Source organism: Balaenoptera ricei, chromosome 9 (genome assembly GCF_028023285.1).
Source record: "Balaenoptera ricei isolate mBalRic1 chromosome 9, mBalRic1.hap2, whole genome shotgun sequence".
Classification (NCBI taxonomy): Eukaryota; Metazoa; Chordata; class Mammalia; order Artiodactyla; family Balaenopteridae; genus Balaenoptera; species Balaenoptera ricei.
Window position 1 is genome coordinate 81,181,822 of NC_082647.1, and position 23,936 is coordinate 81,205,757.

At 34.9% G+C, this 23,936-nt stretch overlaps 1 protein-coding gene across 3 annotated transcripts in view; it reads left to right on the forward strand.

Moving 5' to 3' along the window:
- The window catches only part of SEMA3E (semaphorin 3E), a 261,910-nt gene that overhangs the window by 231,826 nt on the left and 6,148 nt on the right, over positions 1 to 23,936 (forward strand). Inside the window, exons 11-18 of one of the 3 annotated variants that reach the window (XM_059934037.1) lie at positions 80 to 302; positions 3,085 to 3,176; positions 5,409 to 5,450; positions 7,169 to 7,335; positions 11,931 to 11,998; positions 13,508 to 13,647; positions 22,540 to 22,620; positions 23,828 to 23,865. In XM_059934037.1, coding sequence (XP_059790020.1) covers positions 80 to 302; positions 3,085 to 3,176; positions 5,409 to 5,450; positions 7,169 to 7,335; positions 11,931 to 11,998; positions 13,508 to 13,647; positions 22,540 to 22,578 — 771 coding nt within the window. In that variant the 3' untranslated portion in view covers positions 22,579 to 22,620; positions 23,828 to 23,865. Of the gene's footprint in view, positions 1 to 79; positions 303 to 3,084; positions 3,177 to 5,408; positions 5,451 to 7,168; positions 7,336 to 11,930; positions 11,999 to 13,507; positions 13,648 to 22,539; positions 22,621 to 23,827; positions 23,866 to 23,936 lie in introns of those variants that run through there. The other 2 variants (XM_059934036.1, XM_059934035.1) reach the window with 2 other exon arrangements.

Genomic DNA, 23,936 nt, shown 5'->3' on the forward strand with positions numbered 1-23,936 from the left:
TTTGTAATTTTTTTCATAATTGAGTATAAATTTGCTCTTTAGATTTCAGGGGAAAAAAATTCATCCGTTTGTATTTCAGTGTGCCAGCAAAGTGAATGGAGGGAGGTACGGAACCACCAAAGACTACCCTGATGATGCCATCAGATTTTCAAGAAGCCATCCACTTATGTACCAGCCCATAAAACCTGCCCATAAAAAACCAATACTGGTGAAAACAGATGGAAAGTATAACCTGAAGCAAATAGCAGTGGATCGAGTGGAAGCCGAGGATGGCCAATATGATGTCTTGTTCATTGGGACAGGTAAAGAGATTAGAGACTACTCAGAGAGACATTTAAATTGAACCTTAAAATCAATAACATTATTACATTAAAAAAACCCCACCTATCAACAAAACCCTGGTTGACCCACATTGGCTCATTTACATACTACCTGTCTACTGCAATGGAAGAGAAGATTTGGAGCAGTTACAGCACATAATTCCTGATACATGGTCAATACTTAATACATTTGAACAAATGAATACATAAAGGAACGAGTAATTGATGTTAACGAACAATGAATAAACAATGTTGGTTCCAAAAAGAACTCATAGAGGAAGTAGGGTGCCATACAAGGATAGTTCTCCTGTTACTCCCCCAGGTCCACTGCTACCTTTGGCTGTTCAACAAGGTCTCAAGATTTTTCAGTCTTTAGGTGAGGTTTAGGTAATTTCACCTAAATCTGTAATCTCAACTATGCTTATCAGGTCCCATCAGAAGTCAACCATGCGTACCAAACAAGACAAGTGTTACACATAATGGAGATAAAATTTTAGACCAAAGCTATAATATCCTGCATTAATAAAGTATAATAAATATGCTAAAAGTGAATATTTCAAATAAATTTGTAATTTCAGTTAATGCTATGCATTAGATCTAGCTTGTGGAAGAGAACTTGGAATCTTTTAGCATCCAGGGTAATATGTATCAAATTCTGTCAAGTACTTTAAAATTATATAGTCATTTAAAGGATCTTTAAAATGATCATTTCTTTTTTTTTCATATGCATCATAGTAATTGCTACAGCAGATCCTATTTAGAAGAGGAAACAGTCTACCATACTTAACTTTAATCATTGACATATTCTAAAGAGACATTGCATATGCCCAAATCAGGAATTGGGATATAGTATTAATATTGGTGCTTGAGCTTTTCCAGTCATGCTTTCTGAAAAATCAAAGATTTAAGTAAGGAGATATTAATCGGATTTCCAGAAATTGATCTCTGGTGCAGGCTGTATTTTATTCATTTATTTTAGGAGGTTAGTAATGTGCTCTACACTGTGGGTTCAAGATTAATAAAGCATCAGATTTCTTTAACAAAGTTAAAGTTACCTGGCCATGAATTCACTTATAGTGATATCCAACAGAGTTAAAAAAAAAAAAAAAGAATTCCATAAGCAAGAGTAATATTTGATAAAATTAATCATAGAAAAAAGTATGTTATTTTTAAATGAGAAGTCATATATAAGTCCAAGAATGTTTTCAGAAATACTTTTTTATTAGATTGACCAAAGCTATTTGAGAGAATTCCAGAAATATCAGGTATATACTTACACTCTCTTGTAACCTATGTTTAACTTAAAGATATTGTTATATTGAACCACAGTTTTTCAGCACAAAGAGCATATTTGATAAATGTGTGATGAGTACAGCATTGGAAAATCCCACAAAATAGTTATTTTTCCCCAAATTTATCAGACACTTGCTTTAATGCTATATAGACCTTACTGCAAAATCACTGGTTGCAAATTGATAATTTGAGTTTCATCTTTGCCTTTTACTCTATATAATAATTGTGGGATATTTATAATGTGTGCTTGATATGATAATTTTGGTTCCTTTTAATGTATGATACAGGTAATTGTTATTAGTTTCATTTTAATCAAATTTTATTAACCCAACCGCAAGATTTCATAATTTTTAAACAAATTGCTTAAATACCATAGAAACTCTTGGATCAGAACCTCCAACATGCTTTTTTTCCCTAAGTTATTTCTAGCCACTACACCAAATCTTTCTTACAAGCAAATTAGTATCTTATTAAATTTTTCATTAGAAATAACAAGCTCAGAATATCAGGAATAATAAAAATAATGTGGAGTTTTAAAAGGTGAATATAAATTTATAAAATTATTGATAATTATGGAAGCTAAATGGTTTGTACAGGAGGACTCATTATACTATTCTCTCAATAGTGTATGCTTGAAATTTTTATTAAAAGTGTATATAACCAAATTTGTGGTTACTGGAGGTGAGGGGTGGGAGAATTGGATGAAGATTGTCAAAGATACATACTTCCAGTTATGAGATAAATATGTACTAAGGATATAATGTACACCATGATTAATATAATTAACAGTGCTGTATGTTATACGTGAAACTTTTTAAGAGAGTAAATTCTAGGAGTTCTCATCACAAGGAAAAAAATTCTTTTTATTTTGTGTCTATATGAGATGATGGATGTTCACTTATTGTGATAATCATTTCATGATGTATGTAAGTCAAATAATTATGCTGTATGTCTTAAACTTATACAGTGCTGTATGTCAATTATATCTCATTAAAACTGGAAGGAAAAAATAAAAGTATATATAGATATAAACATATTCTATCTATATGCCTATCTATCTATATTTTTATATATATATATATATATATATATAAATTTCCATAGTGTGTTGCTTGGAAGGTTCCATAAGATTAAAGGTATAGTTTCTTACAGGGAAGGTAGCTTTAGGTAAAAAATTTTCTTTTATCATACATCACAGAAGAAGCTAGAATAATTTGCCATCTGTCTTATACTTCATTAATTCCAAAAGACATTTTGATTTCTGAACCTTTAACTGGATTTTTGAATCAAATTTTTGAAACAATGAATATGAATATATTAGTAGTCATATTGTTTGCAATAGCAATGATTAAATGTTTTGTACATCTAGATTTCAAATCTTATTTGAATTTATAATCTCTCCATGGTTTTTACTTGTTTGAAAACCAGATTGTGACAAAGCTTTTAGTTTATCTCTTTTGTTTTCTCACAGATAATGGAATCGTGCTGAAAGTAATCACGATTTATAACCAAGAAACAGAATCAATGGAAGAAGTAATTCTAGAAGAACTTCAGATATTCAAGGTATTTTTAGTAAAAAATATAGCCAACATTTATGTATTACAGACAGTTGCAAGTGAGTTATAAATAGGAAAAACATTACGTCAGTTTTTTTCTAACAGGTATATTGTGAATTCAGAATGAATTGAAGAATGATTTAAAATTCTGATACATCTATTTGATTGTCATAGACTGTTCAGACGAAGAGGCCAGTATTTACCGAGCATGAAAAGAATTTCATTGTATGAACTGTGACATAAAGAAAAGACACTTATCCCACAAATGAATTCTAGAATCATTATTGCAATGTATCATCTTGAACAAATTTACTATCGATATAGAAAGTTAAAAAATAGCAGTAGATTTCATGTTGTGGACTTTGTGGTATGGTAAGTAGACTGCTTTTTTATGGCATGCAGTTTACACAGAGAATTTACTAAAAGAGAGAAAACTACAAAACGATAATGGAAAGATTAGACATGACACAAACAATTGTACATATTCACACACAGACACACACAAACACACACACACAGTTAAGTCTCAACATTTGTGGCACTTACCGTCTTTGAAGTCACCCTGAACGCTGAATTAATTAGTAATCATTGCTCCTAGGGGAGATATGGGGTTAGGTTCCTGAGAGTCTCTAGTCAGGACATTTTTGTCAACTTTTCGATACATAACCTTGTTTTATGTGTGTTTCTGTTTAAAGACACCTTAGTTAGTATACATAGTTGATTACTTAACATTGAACTTATGGCTAACAGCACTATAACTAATGCCTGAACAAGGCTTATTTAAAACATGTTTTCTTCATAAGGCACATCACAGTCTTTTGGAGCTTAGGAACACGAGACAACACTTCAGCACTATGCTTAGGGGCCTTTTAATCAGCACAGTCACTAACAAAAAGCACAACAGTATGAAAATGGGGCACTAAATAGACCATGAAAAGGATACCTGTTTACAATATGAGAGCTGAAACAAGAAGGCAGGCTGTCACCTTGAATGACGTCATCTGGGAATGTACATGTTGGGCAACTCAGAGTTTTTGCCATTCTGAGCACACACATGTCTGTGAATGACTGCGAAACACCACAAGTATTGATATTGGAGTTACAAATAAATTTTGGCAAGTAAGCAAATGTGCAAGAACACAATCTGCAAGTAATGAAGATTGTGTATGTAGGTGATGAATGTATATGAAAACATTTTTGATGAGAAACAGTGTATTTCACGTTGGCTCTTCTGGAGATTAGATTCCCCATAGCTATGCACAAAGTTAACCACATTCTTATCTCAACCAGAGCAGCTATGCTTTTGTTTATTTTGCGTATTGGACCTCTGTAAGATTTCATTTCACATTAGGAATCATAGCTCTCATATTAACCACGTTCATCACAATGTCTTGTTCATATAAACCCTTAAGAAACATTGTGTTCTGAATGAATAAATGCATGCCTGCATAAATGGTTCTGTAGTTTAAAATATTTTAAAATATTTAATAGAGAGGATCAGTTTTTCTCTTTCAAAAAATAATTGTTTGAAGGGTAATTATCCACAGAGCAGATCCCATTTGCGTATGGCTTCTCCACTTGCAGAATTGACTGAGTTTGTGGTGTCCTTAGAGACACTGTCGTCTCAGTCACCATCCCTAGAATTGCACATAGGCTCTCAAACTATCGTGTAGATTCATCCTTCCTCTGGTGCAATTCTAAGACAGTGATGATGACAGTGCATCTTTTTCAAAGCGTTCTGGGTTCATGGAGATTGAACTCTAACAGAAAAGTATTTTGTTTAGGCCTGGGTTAAAACAATGAAAGATCACATGGTTTATTGGCAATAAGACCTATTCAAAGACGTAAGTGTTTTACTTCTAATGGTTCAACTTTCTTTATAAGAAAGAACACTCTGACTTCATTATTTTATTTAAGGATATTTGAGTTTCCAGAGCATGAGTAATATTCAAATGCAAACACAAAAATTGCAATCCAGAGACAAACTATAAGATGCTTAGATTATTCACTACTTTTCTCATCCACATTTTGTCCTACTCTACTAGAAAATATTTTTTAAAAGAAGGCTATATTTTATTTAAGTGTATTTTCCTTTTGATTTACTAAAATGAAAGCTGTAGACTGCTTGGCAGGAAACAACTCACATACCTAGTATGATTTCAGGTAATTTATAACCACACTAAGGTATGTTTCTATATTTTTATTCCTAAAAAGGAAACGTATTTTTTTAATTTTTCAGGATCCAGTTCCTATTATTTCTATGGAGATTTCATCAAAGAGAGTAAGTTGTGTGTGTGTGTTCTATATATCAGATAAGGTCAAAGGATAGAAAGCTTAAGTATGTGTGCTTATATATTAACAAGTTACAGTTTTATTCTGACAAAAATACATAGTGGTTTACAGGTAATAGATTTCTGCATTTTCTGTTTTTAGAAAGGTAGACAAGAGTAGGTTTACCTCTACAACCATGATAGGACCTTATTCCATGATTTTTTTTTTTGGTAATGTTTTTGCAAAAAACAATGGTAATGATGGTAATACAAAAGAGTGTACAATGAAACACAAACCTCTTTTCTACTTTACTGGAACCAGCTTCTGGTGTAAATTTCTTCAGAAGTAGTTGTTGCATATATTGCCTCATTTATTTATAAATAACCTTTTATGTTTAGGCAAATGGGAACATGTGATGTTGATTGTTCTGCTACGTCTACTTTTTACTTAATAACATATCTTACAGTTTATTCCACATCATTCTATATATATCTACATCACTTTTCTACATGTTATATGTCAATGTGCACTGTTGGTGGGAATGTAAATTGGTGCAGCCACTATGGAAAACAGTATGGAGGTTCCTCAAAAAATTAAAAATAGAACTGCCATATGATCTAGCAATTCTACTTCTGGGTATTTATCCAAAGGAAACAAAAACACTAACTCAAGAAGGTATATGCACCCCCATGTTCATTGAAGGATTGTTTACAATAGCCAAGACATGGAAATGAACTAAGTGTCCTCTATGAATGACTGGATAAATAAATTATACACACACACACACACACACACACACACACACCCACACACATATACACATACATATATACACACACAATGGAGTATTATTCAGCCATAAAAAAGGAAGAAATCCTCCCATTTGTGACAACATGAATAAAACTTAAGGGCATTATGCTAAGTGAAATAAGTCAGAGAAAGACAAATACCATATAATCTCACTTATATGTGAACTACTGGCAAACAACAACAGCAGCAACAAAAACAAGCTTATAGATACAGAGAGCAGATTGGTAGTTACCAGAGGCAGGGGCTGGGTGAAATGGGTGAAGGTTATCAAAAGGTACAAACTTTTAGTTATAAAATAGGTAAGTCCCGGTGATATAATGTACAGCATGGTGATTATAGTTAACAATACTGTATTGTGTATTTGAAAGCTGCTAAGAGAGTAGATCTTAAAAGTTTTCATCACAAAAAAAATTTGTAGATTTGTAGTGTGTGATGAGGGCGGTGAAGTAGACTGATTGTGATCATTTCACAATATATACAAATATCGAATCATTATGTTGTACAGCTGAAACTAATATAATGTTATATGTCATTTGTATCTCAATTAAAAATGCAAAAAAGACCATTTACTTTTCCAGTCTCCTACTGGACATTCCTATAGATCTTTTAAAAAGACCTACAATGTTAGATGACGAAAGACTCTACTTAAATAATGAATAAAATAGTCGACTTCTTGAGATTTTTTGTCAGCCTAACTCTAGCAATTTTATTACTCATGCATCCAAGCCTGTAAAAGTATTTCAGATCTTGGAGAAAATGAAAGTATCGGTGTTCCATTATCTGTCTTGAGTAACTGCACTCATTTAAGTGAGTATCCACAGAGGCTCTTGTGTAGGAATGTGAAAATCCAGGTGTAAGAGCTCAGTGAGAATTCTGTCCATTTCTACCAGTGGCCTCTCTCTTCCTTGATGTCTGTAGCAACAGCTCTATATTGGATCTGCTTCTGCCATGGCCCAAGTCAGATTCCATCAGTGTGACATGTATGGAAGTGCTTGTGCAGACTGCTGCTTGGCTCGAGACCCTTACTGCGCCTGGGATGGCATATCCTGCTCCCGGTATTACCCAACAAGCACACATGCAAAACGGTGAGACAGAGTCTTCCATGGAATCTTTCGCTGATTTAGAGAAACAAACCTAACACTATTTTCTTTTCTTTTTGTACCCATTCCATGAAAATAACCATGGGTTTTTTTTGCTTGTTTGTTTCTTTTTAGTGATTTTTCATTTATTCCAAAGTAACTTTGTTTTTTTTGTTTTTATATTGGAGTATAGTGATTTACAATGTTGTGTTTATTTCAGGTGTACAGCAACTTGATTCAGGTGTACATAGACTTTAGGTATATCTATTCTTTTTCAGATTCCTTTCCCATATAGGTTATTACAGAGCATTGAGTAGAGTTCCCTGTGCTATACAGTAGGTCCTTGTTGATTATCTATTTTATATATAGTAATGTTTATACGTTAATCCCAACCTCCTAATCATCATAGTCCTATTTTGTTCATAATACAAGTTTTGAAAACTCCACATTTTACTGAAAAATAACTCCCATTAATTATTGTGTAGAGCCTGGGCTGAGCAGGCTGCCGGGGTTTTATTTTTCCTCCGGGTTTGAATCAGCTCTTCCCCCTCCTGAAACTTTTGCTGCAAGACATCAAACCAGTTTAGATAAACGTAAAATGTGGAAATGGCTAGCCACCCCACACATGAGGAATTCAAAGACTTAAAAGGAAAATAAATAAATAAATTCTAAAATACATCCTGCATTTGCCCTGTGTCCTCCCGACCAGCTGGTCTTCATTTATTTCATTTTGAAAGTGAATATTTTAACTCCTAGGCAAATGCATGACCTGTATAATTAATGAAATGTGTGATTTAATTCAACACAAATGAAAGGTACTTAAAGACCTCCAAACTCTAATATCTACAATTCAGTGGGGTCATTGCCACTTGTTAGAGGAGGTAAATCCTGGGATTCTTTGAACAGGAGACCGTGAGGTACAGAAAGTATTTTAAAGAATAAGGATCTTTCTTCGCTCAAGTCAGAAGAAATTGTGCATTCTTTGGGGAGAAAAATAAGGGAAAATATTTTTATTATAGAATAAGCAATTATCTTTTTCACTTGATAAAGTGACTAAAGATAATATAAAGCAAAAATATAGACTCAAATACAGTTTCCCTACTGAAAAGCAACTTTTATTAATTTCATTTACTCTTGCTCTTTCACTTTGGGCTACTTTTCTTTAAACCTTTTTCAAAATCGAATTTAATCTAATTTAATACAGTTGTTATTTTTCTAAGTTTACATGTATAGTAGAATCTCATTTTTTAAAAAACTTAGTCACTAATTCAAATTTTTGTTAATTTGACCTTAGCTAAGTTAACATTCCATTGAGTGTTTAAAGGTATACTAAGCAGATAGTAAAAAGATGCTTTGAGAGGGCATTTGTGAACTTTATAATTTACCAACTGTATTAAAGAATAGAGTGAGTTAATTGATTTTGTATAAATGCTTATTGATAGTTGAAAGCAATTCTTGAGGAATATAGCCATGTTATTAATTGAAAATATTGTTTTATGATTTATTCACTCATTAAGCCAGTTTCTGTACTGTGTTCAAGGGGTATGAAGAAACAATCACAGCCCCCTGTCTGTAGGAAATCAGAACCTGAAGTGGAGAATGGAATTGTAAATAAGGATGCTAGCTCACCACTAAGCACTTAGTATGTGTAAGGTACTGGACTAAGTGCAATACACATAACACATTATTTAATTCTCAAAAGAACCCAACCTTTGAGCTCAGTGTTAAAGGTAGAGATATAAGGAGATTCCAGCTAAAGAGAATTAATTGTTTGTACAGAGGCACAGAATGTTCTGGGAAAGCCGTGTAGTTCCATAGGTTAGGAGTGAAGTGGTAGGATCTAAGGGCAGAAAGGTAGTTTTACCAAAAGTAACAAAATTATTTACCCTATTGTTTTTAGCAACAATCAATATGTTTACAAGCCTTGCATCAAATACTTCCGAATAGCAAGGTTTTGTATTAGGCATGCAAGAGCGTTGAAGAATTTTAACTGAGCAGTTTCCATAGCTAAGTATGTCTTGGTATACAGTGCGTCTTGTAAGATTGTACATGCACAAGTTTGTAAGATAGTATTTAAAAGGGTGGACAAAAAGAGTTATTTAGAAAAAGTTAAATGAATGGGCAAAATCATAGACAGGAAGGAGTGAGATGCTGGAGTCAGGAGCCATACTCAAGTGAATTAGTTCAGTTCGGTGACATGTAATGCAGATCTTCCAGTAGCGTCACTCTTGTGAACCGTCACCCACCCCTGGAGGAGAACTTTTTGGATAAGTTCCAGACATAAAGGGAAAATAGTTTGCTTTTATAGCAGATCGTTTTTGCTTCAGATCTGACTAGCAGCAGAAATTGAAAACTGGTCATTAAAATAAATACTCTTCTGTTCACGGAGTGAAAATGAGTCAACAGAGGAAAAACATTACTTCGCAATTCAAACCACTTGTTTAAAATAGTCTTCCAAAATACACTATAATTTCTAGAGCTAGGTCTTTTTCTTCCCCCTTGCTCTTGTATTCTGTCTATTTCCAGCATTCTCTTTAAAAGTTTCCAAGAGGCAAGAGATATAAGAAAAATATGCGACTTTGAGAATAAAAGACAACTTTGCTTAACCTTTCTAAAACTCTTGCTTTTAATACACTCTTTTTTTAAATGCTGAAGTAAAGAACAGCTATTTTAGGATAGTATAAAATGAACTGAAGCTTTATTGGAGAATGTGATATCTTTCTTTTTAAATGCATGTTTCCAGTGATTTTAAACAAAATTTTTGTACATCTATCCACAGTGCTTATCTAGTATTAGCTGATTGTAGTTCCCTTTATTCTCACATCATCTGTATAATAAATATGATACAATATCATTTCTGCAAAGTGGAACCTATTTCCCATTTCACTGATTTATTCCTGTTCCGTTATTCATTATTGCTCAGCAGGCTTGGGATTCCCAATACCAAAGCAATACTCAATGAAGTGAGGAATTAACAACAGCCTTTTATTCTCATCTAGAGCTGCTGTCAGTTGTATAATAGATGTTAACGCTAGTATAAAATAATATAGAGGCATAAAACTTTTAAATTTTGCTCCTTACTTTTCTGTCAATGTTTATTTTCAGTTTAGCTCAGTAGAATGATCCATGTGGCAGTTTTAATCTTAACTTTGTAAAATCTCAGGTCTTTAGGTCAGGTTTTCTAATCAACAGTCTATCTTTTTTTAAACATGCTTTCGCACAGAGGTCATAATCCTAAAAATCGATTGGAAATATTCATCTGTCCTAGCTTTCAATATAGGGAAATACTTCAGTGGTTGTTTAAGTATTGAGTTCTTAACTAGGATCTGAACTCATGTGTGAGAAAGCACTCCATCTCTTGAAATAACGTTCCAATATCACTATTTGGTGACCATGAGGAAAACCTAGAATGAAAAAAAAAAAAAAATTGAGAGTGGAATTTAGGGGTCATTTAGCCCAACTTTATTTTACCAAGGAGGACACACAGAACCAGGAAAGGCGAGGGATATGTATAAGTTCCTGCAGCACATGAGTGGTGCCATTGGGATTTGAATCTGGTTCCCTTTTCCAGATTTGATCATTGCATATGATTAAAGCATCTCTTTATCACTCTGGAAGTCTCACCAATTTCCCTCTGGGGTAAAACTTCTGTTTTGCCTTCTGGTTTTCCCTCAGTCTTGAAGATATGCCATGATTTAGAGAAGCAAGTAGTATTTTCTGCCTTTATGTAATACTTCTGTTTTTATCTCAAATCTGAATTAATATGCTGAAGATCTTGATTTTAGCTTCCCAGTACTAATAATGATAATTTCTATTGTTTAATTCTTGAGAACAATGCTTACAAATTTGGAACATGGTATATATTCTGGAATTCTTTTTCCATGGGTAAAGAATATTGTCATTTGTCAATTATATGTCTAAGCGAACTATAAAACATGAAAATATACTAGAAGCGTATTTGCCTATTAGAGGCAAATTGAGGAGAAATACAATATTTCTTGAGTTCCACTATATGTAAGACATCCTGTTAAATAGGTAAATGCACCATCACATTCAGTAGAGGCATATACTTTCTAAATGTTATAAATGAATAAAAGTAAATTGAGTATATTATTAGTTTATTTTTATTAGCAATCATATTGATCATGATGGCTGTAGAACAAAATATTTGGATCCAAATACCTTTACTTAATGCACTTTAATATAGATAGGAATTTTATGCATTTTTACTCAAATAGGTAGTCTGCTTCAAATCCCACTGTCTTTATCTGCACACATTCTTTACCACCCAAGACACTCATTTTGAACTAGAAGACTTCTTGTTTAACTAAATTCTTAACGAAATGTAAAGAGAACCTTCTGGAATTATAATCAAACTCATGTGACGATTTAAAAAACAGTTTTCTATAGATCTTATCCATTGAATAACATTCAATGGAAATATGGAAAACTGTGAAACTTGGATTTTATCCTGGTTTCGTATGACTGATCAATTTTTTCAGTAGCAGAATACTACTTGAAACTTTAATGCGGTTGGCTATCTTTTAAAGTCTGGAACATTGAAATCTGAACATCTCCTAAATGCATTTACTTACTTTCAGGCGATTCCGCAGACAAGATGTTCGGCATGGAAATGCAGCTCAGCAGTGCTTTGGACAGCAGTTTGTCGGTAATCCATAGAAAATCGATTGCCATGGGTTTCTTAGAGTGTGCATTGAAGATAAACTGCCAGCTTCTTAAAAAGGGTCCTTGTTTTCTTTGTGATTGATACACACTAGAACAATGTTCCTGAAAGTATTCTGGTTTTCCATGTAGTTAAGATTTTGTGCATTTGATATATAATCTTTCCTAATTAGGAAAACGTTTTATCTACCCACCAAGCTTTATTGTTAGAATTCAAGAAGGGGACTCCTAGAACAAAAATGCTGCATACTTTAGGTGGCAGATGCCACAGTGATTTGCAGGATTTATTTCACCAGTTCAACCCTGGGAATATCTTCACTGTGTCTTTATAACTTACAGTAATTTTATCAAGAGTGATCTAACTTGAATCAAGTCACCTGCTAAGCTTTGGAGACAATAAAGTGAAAAACTTCGACTCTTTCACTGGGTTTCTGATGAAAGGTGGTAGGTGGTCCAATGTGTAAAGGAAGAGACAAAATTTTAGCTGTAGACAAATGTAAAGAAGTCAGACAAGACAGAAAAACACCATCCTGACTCTTTACACCATGATGGTAGTTGGTGAACAGGCTGCGCTCACCAGGAAGCAACAGGAGGAAGGGGCACCATGATTGGGAGACCAGAGGTATTTATACACAGGTCCAGAGATTGTGGTCCGGGATCAATTTGCTAGACCCCAGGCTGATTCAGGATTTGATGCAAGATGTAAGCCTCTGAGAATATTAGCTAGAGAAAGGTGGCATTATAATTTTAGGGAAATTTAGGGGTCAGTTTTGAATGCAAGGACTACTCAGACATAGAAAAAAAAATCCTGGGATCTAGTACTGAATTTGATCTTGGTTGAAACAACAAAGAATAAATCCACTTGCTTTTATTCCAAACTGCAGTTAGGTATACTTGCCTCTATGCCCATTTGAGTTCAAGTTCAGTGAGAGCCTTTCTGGGCCAAAATACAGATTATAATCAAGAAGCTCTGGTTCACAAAGTCCTTAGTTCAGTTTCGTACTCTTTTCTTCCTTCAGGAGCCCCATATCTGGATAAGTGCAGTCCATTTTCAAGATAACGCTCACACTTGTGTTTATGTAGTGCCATATCTCCTCAATTTCTGCTTTCTGCTTTTGGTTGTAACCATGAATTTTAGTTCTATGCCTTGCTTAATTGTTTTGTGCTCACCTTCTCTTGCCCACTTTATCAGTGGATGTTGCCACTGATTTTCCATGAATTTAACACTGATGCACCTTCTTACTGATCTGACTGTTACATCCTTTGGAACCAAACTTCCAGGTACTTCTTTCTGTCTCACTCCATAGCCTGCTGTGCCTTTTTAATGCCTAGATTTTGGTATGCTACTCTCCCTAAATAACTCCTGTACAGAAATTAACAATGAGTAATAAAAGTTATTCACTTTGCTATAGGGGTCTGAATAAAGAATCTTTAAAAAATATTGTTTACCAGTAAAATCAAAGTCTCAAGGCTGATGTTAACATTTATGTTATAGGGGATGTTTTGGATAAGACTGAGGAGCGATTGGCCTATGGCATAGAGAACAACAGTACTTTGCTGGAATGTACCCCGCGATCTTTACAAGCAAAAGTTATCTGGTTTGTGCAGAAAGGACACGACACAAGAAAAGAGGAGGTAATTCATAGCTGCACATTCACACCGTGGTGTCTTGCATACAGTGTGCCATCAGTAAATAGATGATGATTTATTTGGGTACTTAAAAATTAAACAATCTCTTGTGCTATACCTGTCATTTTAAAAGTGGGGTTTTTTTGTATTATGTGTGATTTATATACATATAAATATATATGTGTGTAGGTATATGTGTATATGTATATATAAAGGTTTTAAAATACACATGTAGATTTTTATATACATCTATATTTATAGAGATATATAAATAAATTATGTATGTATGTATAAATAAAATTTGGAACCTAGAATTAGATTTTAACTTAGGAGCTTTTTTTGGCTTCATGATTTTAGTGTCATATTGTAAAATTATAGTCTCAAATTGTATCACCCAAGGAAGGCAATGTTTTAGAAAAATAGCGAAATTAAATACCATTATCACACATATCTTAGACACATGGATAATAGAATTGAAACAACAGTAGCAGCGACATTAAACCAGTTGTTGATAAAGCTATTAAGTCATATGTGAGACATCAAATCAGGGGTTCCACTGTTGTCCAAAAAAAAGGCATCAGCTCTTTTATCCTTCTAAGCAGGTTTAGTGGTGGAGATTATATTTCTATAATTATCTGACTAATGAGAGAGGAACGAGTTGGGCTGCTTTTATAGATGGAAGACTAGGCAGCATTTAAAGCACACATACAGAATAGTCTGGTGGCATACACTGTATAGATGCACACGGGTCTAGGGAGCTGGTTTTATGTAGGGAGGGGTCAAGGGTGTGAAGCAGATAAAGCTTAGGGAAGGCAGATAAAGCATTGTTGATGTGGGCTTTGAACTTAATTTTTACAAAAATGGAATTATAAAAATAGAAAATAGAAGAAAATTTGGTTATATTAAAGGGTGATAGACTTGGTGAATACTGGGGAAATGTCCTTAGTAAAGAAAGGGTTACAGGTTGAATAAGGGGAAGAAATTCTAGAGACCTGCCTTAGGACACAGAGGACAGCTAATAGGTATTCATAAGATAGTGAGTCAGGAAAGTCTGTACCTCATTTTGACTCTGGAGACGAAACCTTTGTCATCGGAAGTTTAAATGACTGATTCTACATGTAGAGCACAATGACATTTTATGCCTTTTTTTTTCCTAGCCTGTTGTGAAACTAAAACTCCAACATGTTTTTGGTCGAGAATCGTAAAGTACATTCTGGGAGATGACTAAATTTCTATATCCCAGGTTCCTGGGATAGCTATTAGAGAGGAAGATACCCCAACTTAACAAAGGCTATTAGAGATAATATAGAAAGGCAATCAGGAGAGGAAAATTCTCCTAAATTTTCATGACATCATAACAATAAATATGTGTCCAAAAAAGTTACAGTACATTGCACTGAAATAAATTATTGATTTAGTACTGAAGTATTTTCCATTGCACAAATCTGAGATAAAACTGGTTTTTAAATTCCATTGTAACTGACTTGGCTGGAGAGGAGCTGGGAATATTCTATCGTTCCTCCAGTTGAATGGCTTCAGAAGACAGAGAAGTAATTCTTTCATCAGTAGTTTTCGTCACTCAGTATGTTCTGTTTCTGATTTGGAACTCACTGTAATCTGCCTCATTTGGAAACCTTTACCAAATCATTTTGACATGCTGCATCCAGTAGTGTTCAATTTTAAGTTTCTTTATCATATTAATATGATCTACTTCTTTTTCCCCAAATATTAGTCCCTATTTTCAACTACATTCAAATTTCCCTGGTATATTTACTGATACTCGAAATTTTGAGTTTACTCTATGCATGACAAGTTGTATCATAATCAGGTAGTGCTTGATTCTATAGACATAGCGGTATATATTGATTTATTTACAATCTAAAACAAAACAAAGCACACAGTTGCTGACTTCATCAAAAGCTAAATGTGCGTGCTGTGTACACAAAGCAAAATGACTTTACGTGTGTATTCTTTCAGAGTTTTTTAGAGTCTGTTTAGAGTTTTTTTAGCGTTTAGAGTTTGGACCAGTTTTGCATTTATTATAGTTACTATAAGACATATAAGATAATTTTATTATCAAATCTAGACCATTGCAAAGGATGTTTAAGTTCACCTAGTCCAATTCTTAACTCATGCGGGTATGCTTTTTTAGAGTATCCCTGACAATGGCTGTCAAGGCTCATCCTGGACGCTACAAGCCATGGTCAGACCATAGCCTTTCTGCAAAATTTTGATTGTCTATCCTTTTATTGAACTGCTATTTTTGAGTCTGGAATCCACTTACAGATCCACCCTCAACTCTCCTGAGCTGTCCAGAAATCATGTATTCAGGTGGATGACGTTTTTACTCCAATTAATACGTAGAAATGCTCCATAACCAAATTTCTAGAAAGCTTTTAGCAATTCAGTTATCTGGTTTCTAAACTGGATCACTGCAGTTCTCTCGAATATGCACTTTATAGTTTCTTGCTTCCTTAAATAACACATATGAAATGTAACATTTTATTAATTCCAGAAATGTTTATGGAAAGCCTAATTTATAAGTAATTTATAAGTACTTCATAAGGGAGCATTTTCCCTTGGCTTGATGACCTGGTTAATTGTGGTGTGCATTGTGGTTATGACATCCTGGGGGAGAAGCCTTCATAGAAGGGACTTGGGAGATGAGGCTTTTCTTTAATGTGCATCTACTGTATACAGGAACTGGGGTAGGCACCTTACCTTATTATTCTCGGATCTCACAGCTGCACCTTAGACATAAGAATCCTCATCTTAGAAATGCAGAAACTAAAACTCAAAGAGGTAGAGCTCATAAAGTCAGTTACAGACCCAAGGTTTGAACTCAGGTATTCCTGACTCCGAAGCTGAGCTGCTTCACATTTATTCATCAGCCAAGTAACTAGGAATTTGCTATTTGCGTTTTATAAAATGTACCATTTTGTTCTTAAAAATGTATTTATAGATGAGATCATTGAGACACAGAATGTTTAATCACTTTCCTGGTTACTCATAGCTAGTGAGGCAGATTCAAATCCAGGTCTCTTAGTTCTTTCTACTAAAGCACACCATCTTCTGAAATCAGAATTCTAAATACAGTTTCACATGCTCTGGGACAAGCATGGGGCAAATGGAAAACTGTTCACTGCAGCAGTTCTGGAATTTGATTTCTGAAAAATGCTCCTGTTGTCAGATATATATATGTGTGTGTGTATATATATGTACATATATATGTATATATATATCTGTATTTTTTTCCACCGGAGTTTAGTGGAGCATGGTGCTTCAGCTTTGTTGGCACTCTACCTCATTTTCTTGGGTTTTAACTAAAATAACGCTTTATTCATTTATTTGAAACTTATTTAGTGAGCATCTATTATGTCCTGCTTTCATAAAACTTGTACTCTGGAGAACAGAGAAAGATAGTAATAATAATAAGATGACTAAATAAGAACATTATTTAATGTATCAGATTATGGTAAGGAGAAAAATACAAGAGAGATTACTTGCAGGGAAAGGTTGCAATATTAAACGGGTGGTCATGGAAGGCCTTACTAAGAAGTTCACCAACAAAGTGACATTTACAAATGACTTGACAGAGGTGAGGTAATAGGCCATGTAACAGTGTTGGATAATGGCTTTCTGGACAGTGAGAACAGCAGGTGCAAAGGCCCTGTTTCATCAGGAGGGCACCTGATATATTAGAAGAACATCAGAGTGGAGGGCAACGTGGCTGGAGGAGACAGAGCAATAGGGAAACTAATAAACTGAGTCAAAAAGTGAGGTAAAGGACCAGCTCATGCAGGGATTTGTAGGCCCTTATAAAGGGCTTTAGTTTTTGCTCTGAATTAAATAGAAAGCCATTGGGTAGTTTTCATGAGAGCTATGATATGATCAAAATTTGGTTTTAAAAAGATGACTTTGGTTACTGTATTAAGACTGTAGCATGTGGGTGTGGAGATAAAGGTGGAAGCAGGTAGTCATTGGGATGATAGGGACATACATCATTATGTTCTATGACACAACATTAACTGTCAATGTGCCCTTCACCTACAAAGTCAAAGGATGGGCATGTGGCCGCCTCATACACGTAAGAGCAAGTGCTTCACATATATTCTTCAGTATTATTGAAAATTGTGAAGGCTGTTTAATATATTTAATATCTCAGATGGAATGCATTTTCAGCCTTCTGTTCTCCTCCCCAAGTTTCTAAAATTAGTGTTTTGAATTCAATAAATATTCATTCAGAGTCTACCTTAATAGGTGATGAACAAATCATAGCCTTAGCCCTTTCGAAGCCTATAGGCTTACAGTGAATACGGTTATGTAAACAGATAGTTATAATATATTGTGTTCATTACAACGTAGTATGAAACCATGGGAAAAGAAAATTGTCTCAACCGACAGGTCAGGTGTGGAGGTGGCACTATGGACACTTAGGAAAAGATCCAAGGCAGAGGTGTCATTTGAGCTGTGTCTTAACGGATAAATAGAAGCCAACTAGCAGAAAGAGTGGTGTAATCATATGTGCTAGAGATGACAAACAATACGGTCAGTGTAGATCTGTGGAGGATATGAGGATGCCAAAATGAGTAGATCCACCAAGGAACCATTTCACTTTATCTATAAGCCAATGAGAATGCCTTAGACAAACTGTTTAGACGCATTACTCTAGAAACTGGCTTACCAGCTTGGAGGATAAGCAAGATGTCAAGGAGACCATTTAAGAAGGTATTTCATTCGTCAAATGAAAGAGTTTTGATCAAACTAAACAGTGGTAGTAGGAAGGGAGAAGACAGGTTTTAATTTTTATGAGATAACATTGGGTTCATTTGATATTTGAGTTAAAAGAGAAATGATCAAAAGTGATTCATATGTTCCCGGTTTGGGTGTTTGTGTGGTTGATGGTGCAGTGATGTGAGTCCAAGAATACAGGGAGGAAAGGAAGAGTTTGATTTTGGCCATATTGAATTGGGGCTCCTGTAAAGCTTGCGGACAGAGCCGTCCTTCTGGTATATGCATGCCTGGGAATATAAAGCCCAAAGGAAAGATTTGGAATGGCAAGAGATGTGTGAGAGACATTAGCAAAGAGGCAGTAAATTCATGGAGATAATAAAAGTAAGAATAATATAGCAAGCATCTATACTTAAATATGGCTTACTGTGTGCGAGGCACTGTCCTAAGAACGTTACCTATAGTAATACTTTTAATCATTGCAACAGCCTTATGAAATAGATAGAATTATTGTCCCCACTTTATAGATAAAGAAAATGAAGCACACAGATTGAGTTACTTGCATAATATCACATAGCTTGTGAAATCAGCCTGAATTTGAGCCAGGTATTCTGGTTTTAACCCTAGGCCCTTCGTTACACTGCAGTGGTGCCTGTAACTGCCATAGCCTGCCTTGGAGGCTTGGAGTAAATAAGAAGCATTGTGAACTAAAGCTAGAAGCAAGAGGAAAACTCACATATAGGGAAAAAATAGGAGAAGAAAAAACTCCAAAAGATGAGTAAAATCGTTAGAGAAACAAGTCGTAATTATAGTTAACATTCATTTAGTGCTTACTGTGTGCCCTGTACTGTTCTAAGTGCTTCATGTGTAGTAACTTTATTTTAAAACTTACAACATTTCTCTGCGGTAGTTAGTATTATTATGTGCATTACAGAGATAAAATTAAGTAACTGATGCAAAGTACACAAATGGTAAGTACCACTAGAGTACTATAGCTTGAGGAAGTAGAGATGGTGCAGTTGGGGATGTGGTATAGTAGAACTCAGAGAAAAGGAATTGGATAAGGACAAAGTAACAAACAGCACCCATTGAAAAATTCAGAAAATAAGTGCTCAGGCTCTAGTGAGAATGTTCAGTAGAATGGTTAAGCCAGGAGCCATCTAGCAACAGATGAAGTGATGCTGATGCACGGGGCTGTGTGGGATTCGAAACAGTTCGTATAGTGTTCTCGACCTGAAGGTTTAGGTGAGAAGTTCGAGAGAGGTCAACAATGGGAGACAAGAGTTGAAAGAACTTCTGCTTTGCTTTTTTGGCTTAAGAAAAACAGTGACTTGGTCATGTTTAGAGGTTGAAGGGAAGTAGCCATAAAGAAGAAACTGTGCAGTTAATTGATGAAGCAAGACGAAGAGTATGGGAGAGAATATCATTACAGAAGTGACAGGGTCGATTCTAAGAAGGAAGAGGAAGAACCCTCATTCTCAGAACTGAGGAGGAAAGAAAAGAAAGATTTTATGTATGTGGATAAGGGTAATTTCATTTACAGAGTCCTAGTTTAGCTGTTCCATAGGCCTTCTATAATTGTTTAAATCAGGTGGCCGTATATATTTCTACATATAATTTTAATTTGGAATACAGCTCAAATCTTCCTTTTATGAAGGAGGTATAAAGTATGTTTGTGTGATTGCAAAGGACAAAACTGTTAGAAACACAACTAAATCTCCCAAAAATGATATACCCTAGTTTATGAAGTCTCAATTTCTGCAGTTTGATGTATTTGAATTTACTAGCCTCCAAAATAATTGCAAAAATTTAATCCTGAATAACATCCCAAAGGAAAGGCATCCATACTTGTTAAGGCATGTGGTTGGACAATTGAATTATTTCTCTATGTATTTCTCTTTCTCTAAAACGCACGAGCACTATATTTTAAAATGAAGTAATTGAGGGACTTCCCTGGCAGTCCAGTGGTTAAGACTGCCTTCCAATGCAGGGGGTATGGGTTCAATCACTGGGCAGGGAGCTAAGATCCCACATGCCAGGGCCAAAAAACCAAAATGTAAAATAGAAGCAATATTGTAACAAATTCAATAAAGACTTTAAAAATGGTCCACATCAAAAAAAAAATCTTTAAAAAAATTTTTTAAATGAAATAAAACTAAGTAATTGAGGAAAAATTGAAATATGCATTGATTTGCTTAGATTTAAATATTTATTAGTTCACTGTGTGTAATTTTCACTTATCATGACAAAGAAAGCCATAGTTTCTTCAAGCTACTCAGATTAGTGTAACTGCTCACGTTAAGAGGATCCTCATTTTGAATGTTTTAAGTTTGGAATATATTATTTTTAACCTGAAAATAGAATAGTCTTTGGAACCTTGACAATAATTTAAAACAGAAGTTGGCAGAGTACAACCTGTGGGCCAAATCTGGCCCTCAGCCTCGTTTATAAATAAAATTTTATTTGAAAACTGCCACGCTCATTTGTTTACCTGGTGTCTATGACTGTTTTCATGCTACAACTGCAAAGTTGAGTAGTTATAACAGAGACCATATGACATGTGAAGCCCCAAATCTTTACTTTATAGCCCTTTACAGGAAATGTATTGACCTCTGATTAAAGAGCTCAAAATGAAAACGTATACAAGTAAAGTCTTATTAAGTACCTCTGTACTTTGGACAAAATATCTTTTCATGAAAAACCAAGTCCTCATTTTGTGCTGAGCACTATAATTTCATTGGAATGAGTTTTCAACAAAACCAAACAAAATGAATATTTTCTTGGAATGTGTTCTTTTGGATTTTATTCTTTACTGACAAAACCAATGTGCATCCCAAAGACACCGTAAACAAAGTTGGATTCTAGGAAGGAGTTCATAAATCTCCAGTGGGGCAGTTTCAGAGCAATCCCAAAATACATAAAATATTCTTCATGCCCATGCCAAAGTGGTGTAAGGCAAGCCAGTAAGCTGCTGGTCCATAAGACCATCATCATCATTTATCCCTTGGTAAGCATGGAAGATTTATTTCCCCCTTGATCTTTGTTGATCCTTCCATTGAACATTCTCTACTTAAGGGAAACTATTTTTGTGTGTTTGTGTGTCTTAAAAATAAAGTATCAATTTTATGCACTGTATAGACTGCTTAAATAATGCTCAAATGTGCATGTTTATTATAGAAAATTCAAGAGAGGATATAAGTTGACAGTAAAACTCCAAAACTTGAATTTGACTTTACTCTCTCAATTCTTTTTTAACTCTATACCAGAAATTTGTCACTTCTTAACTTCATCTTCAGACCACCTACTGAGTAGGATAAATTCATCAAAGTTATTTAAATATTGTTGAGAAATCTAAGAGGCATAGTTAACTTATCAGTCAGCAGTTCCTTCCAGATAACTTAGAGTTCATTGCATCTATGCTAAATTTGTACAGTCTCCATGAAAGCATAATTTTATTGATGATTCAATGCATTATGGAGACAGCTTCTCTTGTAAAAACAAAAGAAAGAAAAGTGGAGTACACAAAGTACTCTTTTAATGTTGCAGTTGCATTATGTAATCAAAATTCAGAAACTTTTGAAGCAAAATCTTATCTTCATTGTACCATCTTGTTTGCTAGATGGCTCATATTTTCTTGAACTTCACCAGTGCTAGCTAATCCATGACAGGGATCAGTGACAGCCCTAAGTTTACAATTCTGTCTTTATTTACATGTTTTGAAAGCATCAGATTTGTTTCACGTGAATATTATTTCTTTGTTTTTCTTGTTATCATAACATTAAAGTATGTGAACTCTTTGCCTCGTTTGAAACATCTGTTCAGTAGTTTTGATGTTTCTACTTCAGTCTATTAAAAAATGTTCTCATCTTTTCTAAACTAACAACTATTTACAGGTAAATATTCAAAACTTACATTTTTGAACCTTGACAAGCATGTTTTTATAATGTCATATGCCCCGTATTTTAGTTCTGGAGTAATTAGCAATATAGCTTATTAATTTCATTTTTTCCATTGCGATGGCGAAGACAGTTTCTTTTGTATGAAGAGAAAATGTAAAGCAGCTATGTGATCATAAGAATGGATCTAGAGTTTCAGGTAGAACTCTCTTCTGTTAATTTTCCAAGAGAATGCTGAACATCTTTGCAAATTAAACATATATCTTTCTAGATCTATGGAATCAGATCCCGATCTGTTTTATCCCATTGAGACCAGTCTGACTCTGGACATCTGATTAAACGAAGTAACATGGTAATGCAGAAAGTAACTTTCAAAGTATATTTTAGGGCTTCCCTGGTGGCGCGGTGGTTGGGAATCTGCCTGCCAATGCAGTGGACACGGGTTCGAGCCCTGGTCTGGGAAGATCCCACATGCCACAGAGCGGCTGGGCCCGTGAGCCACAATTGCTGAGCTTGCGCATCTGGAGCCTGTGCTCCGCAACAGGAGAGGCCGCGATAGTGGGAGGCCCGCGCACCGCGATGAAGAGTGGCCCCCGCTTGCCACAACTAGAGAAAGCCCTCGCACAGAAACGAAGACCCAACACAGCCATAAATAAATAAATAAAAATTTAAAAAAAAAAAGTATATTTTAGAGACACTTGGATCTCAGAATTTATCATACTTTCCTCTTTCCTTTGGTCACTAGGAAATTTAGTTTTGAATTTATACTCCAGTTAGAGTAGCTGTTCAGTGCCTTATGGTATGCAGTTTTGTGTTCAAACATTATCTTTACTTTCATCCTCTGTCCTCTTATTCCCTTCATCCTGATCATCCTGATATTCTTTTTTTTTTTTTTAATTTTATTTATTTGGCTGCATCAGGTCCTAGTCGCGGCATGCGGGATCCTTCGCTGTGGCGCATGGGCTCTTTGTTGCGGTGCGCGAACTTCTCTAGTTGCAGCATGTGGGCTTCTTTCTAGTTGTGGCTTGCAGGCTCCAGAGCACGTGGGCTCAGTAGTTGCGGCACGCAGGCTCTCTAATTGTGGCATGCAGGCTCTAGAGCACACGGGCTCAGTAGTTGCAGCGCGTGGGCTTGGTTGCCCCACAGCATGTGGGATCTTAGTTCCCCGACCAGGGATAGAACCCACATCCCCTGCATTGGAAGGCGGATTCTTAACCACTGGACCACCAGGGAAGTCCCCTGATATTCTTATCTATAGAAATTTTCAGTAAAACATTACTTTTAAACTGCTGTTTGCTTATGTTCAAACACTATTTCTAAAAGTATATAATTATAGTATACTAGAGCATGAACAGATCTTACAGACAATTTAGTTTATTGTTTGCCAAACCAGGATGATCATTACAAACATTTGGATTTTTTGTTGGTTTGTTTGTTTTGCTCTTTGGTTCTTATTTTTGACTTCAGTTGCATAATTTAATCATACTGCTTAGTTTATGGCACATTGTCATGATCAGTCCACACAAATGTCCTGTGTTGTTTGACTTTATTTTTCCTAGGCCACCTTTCTCCATTTTCATCCTTGCTTCCCCATGTACATCCACTGTAATGATTGGGATAAGTCCAGTACTACATCTGTATATTGAACAAGTATGTAACGTTTTTAGT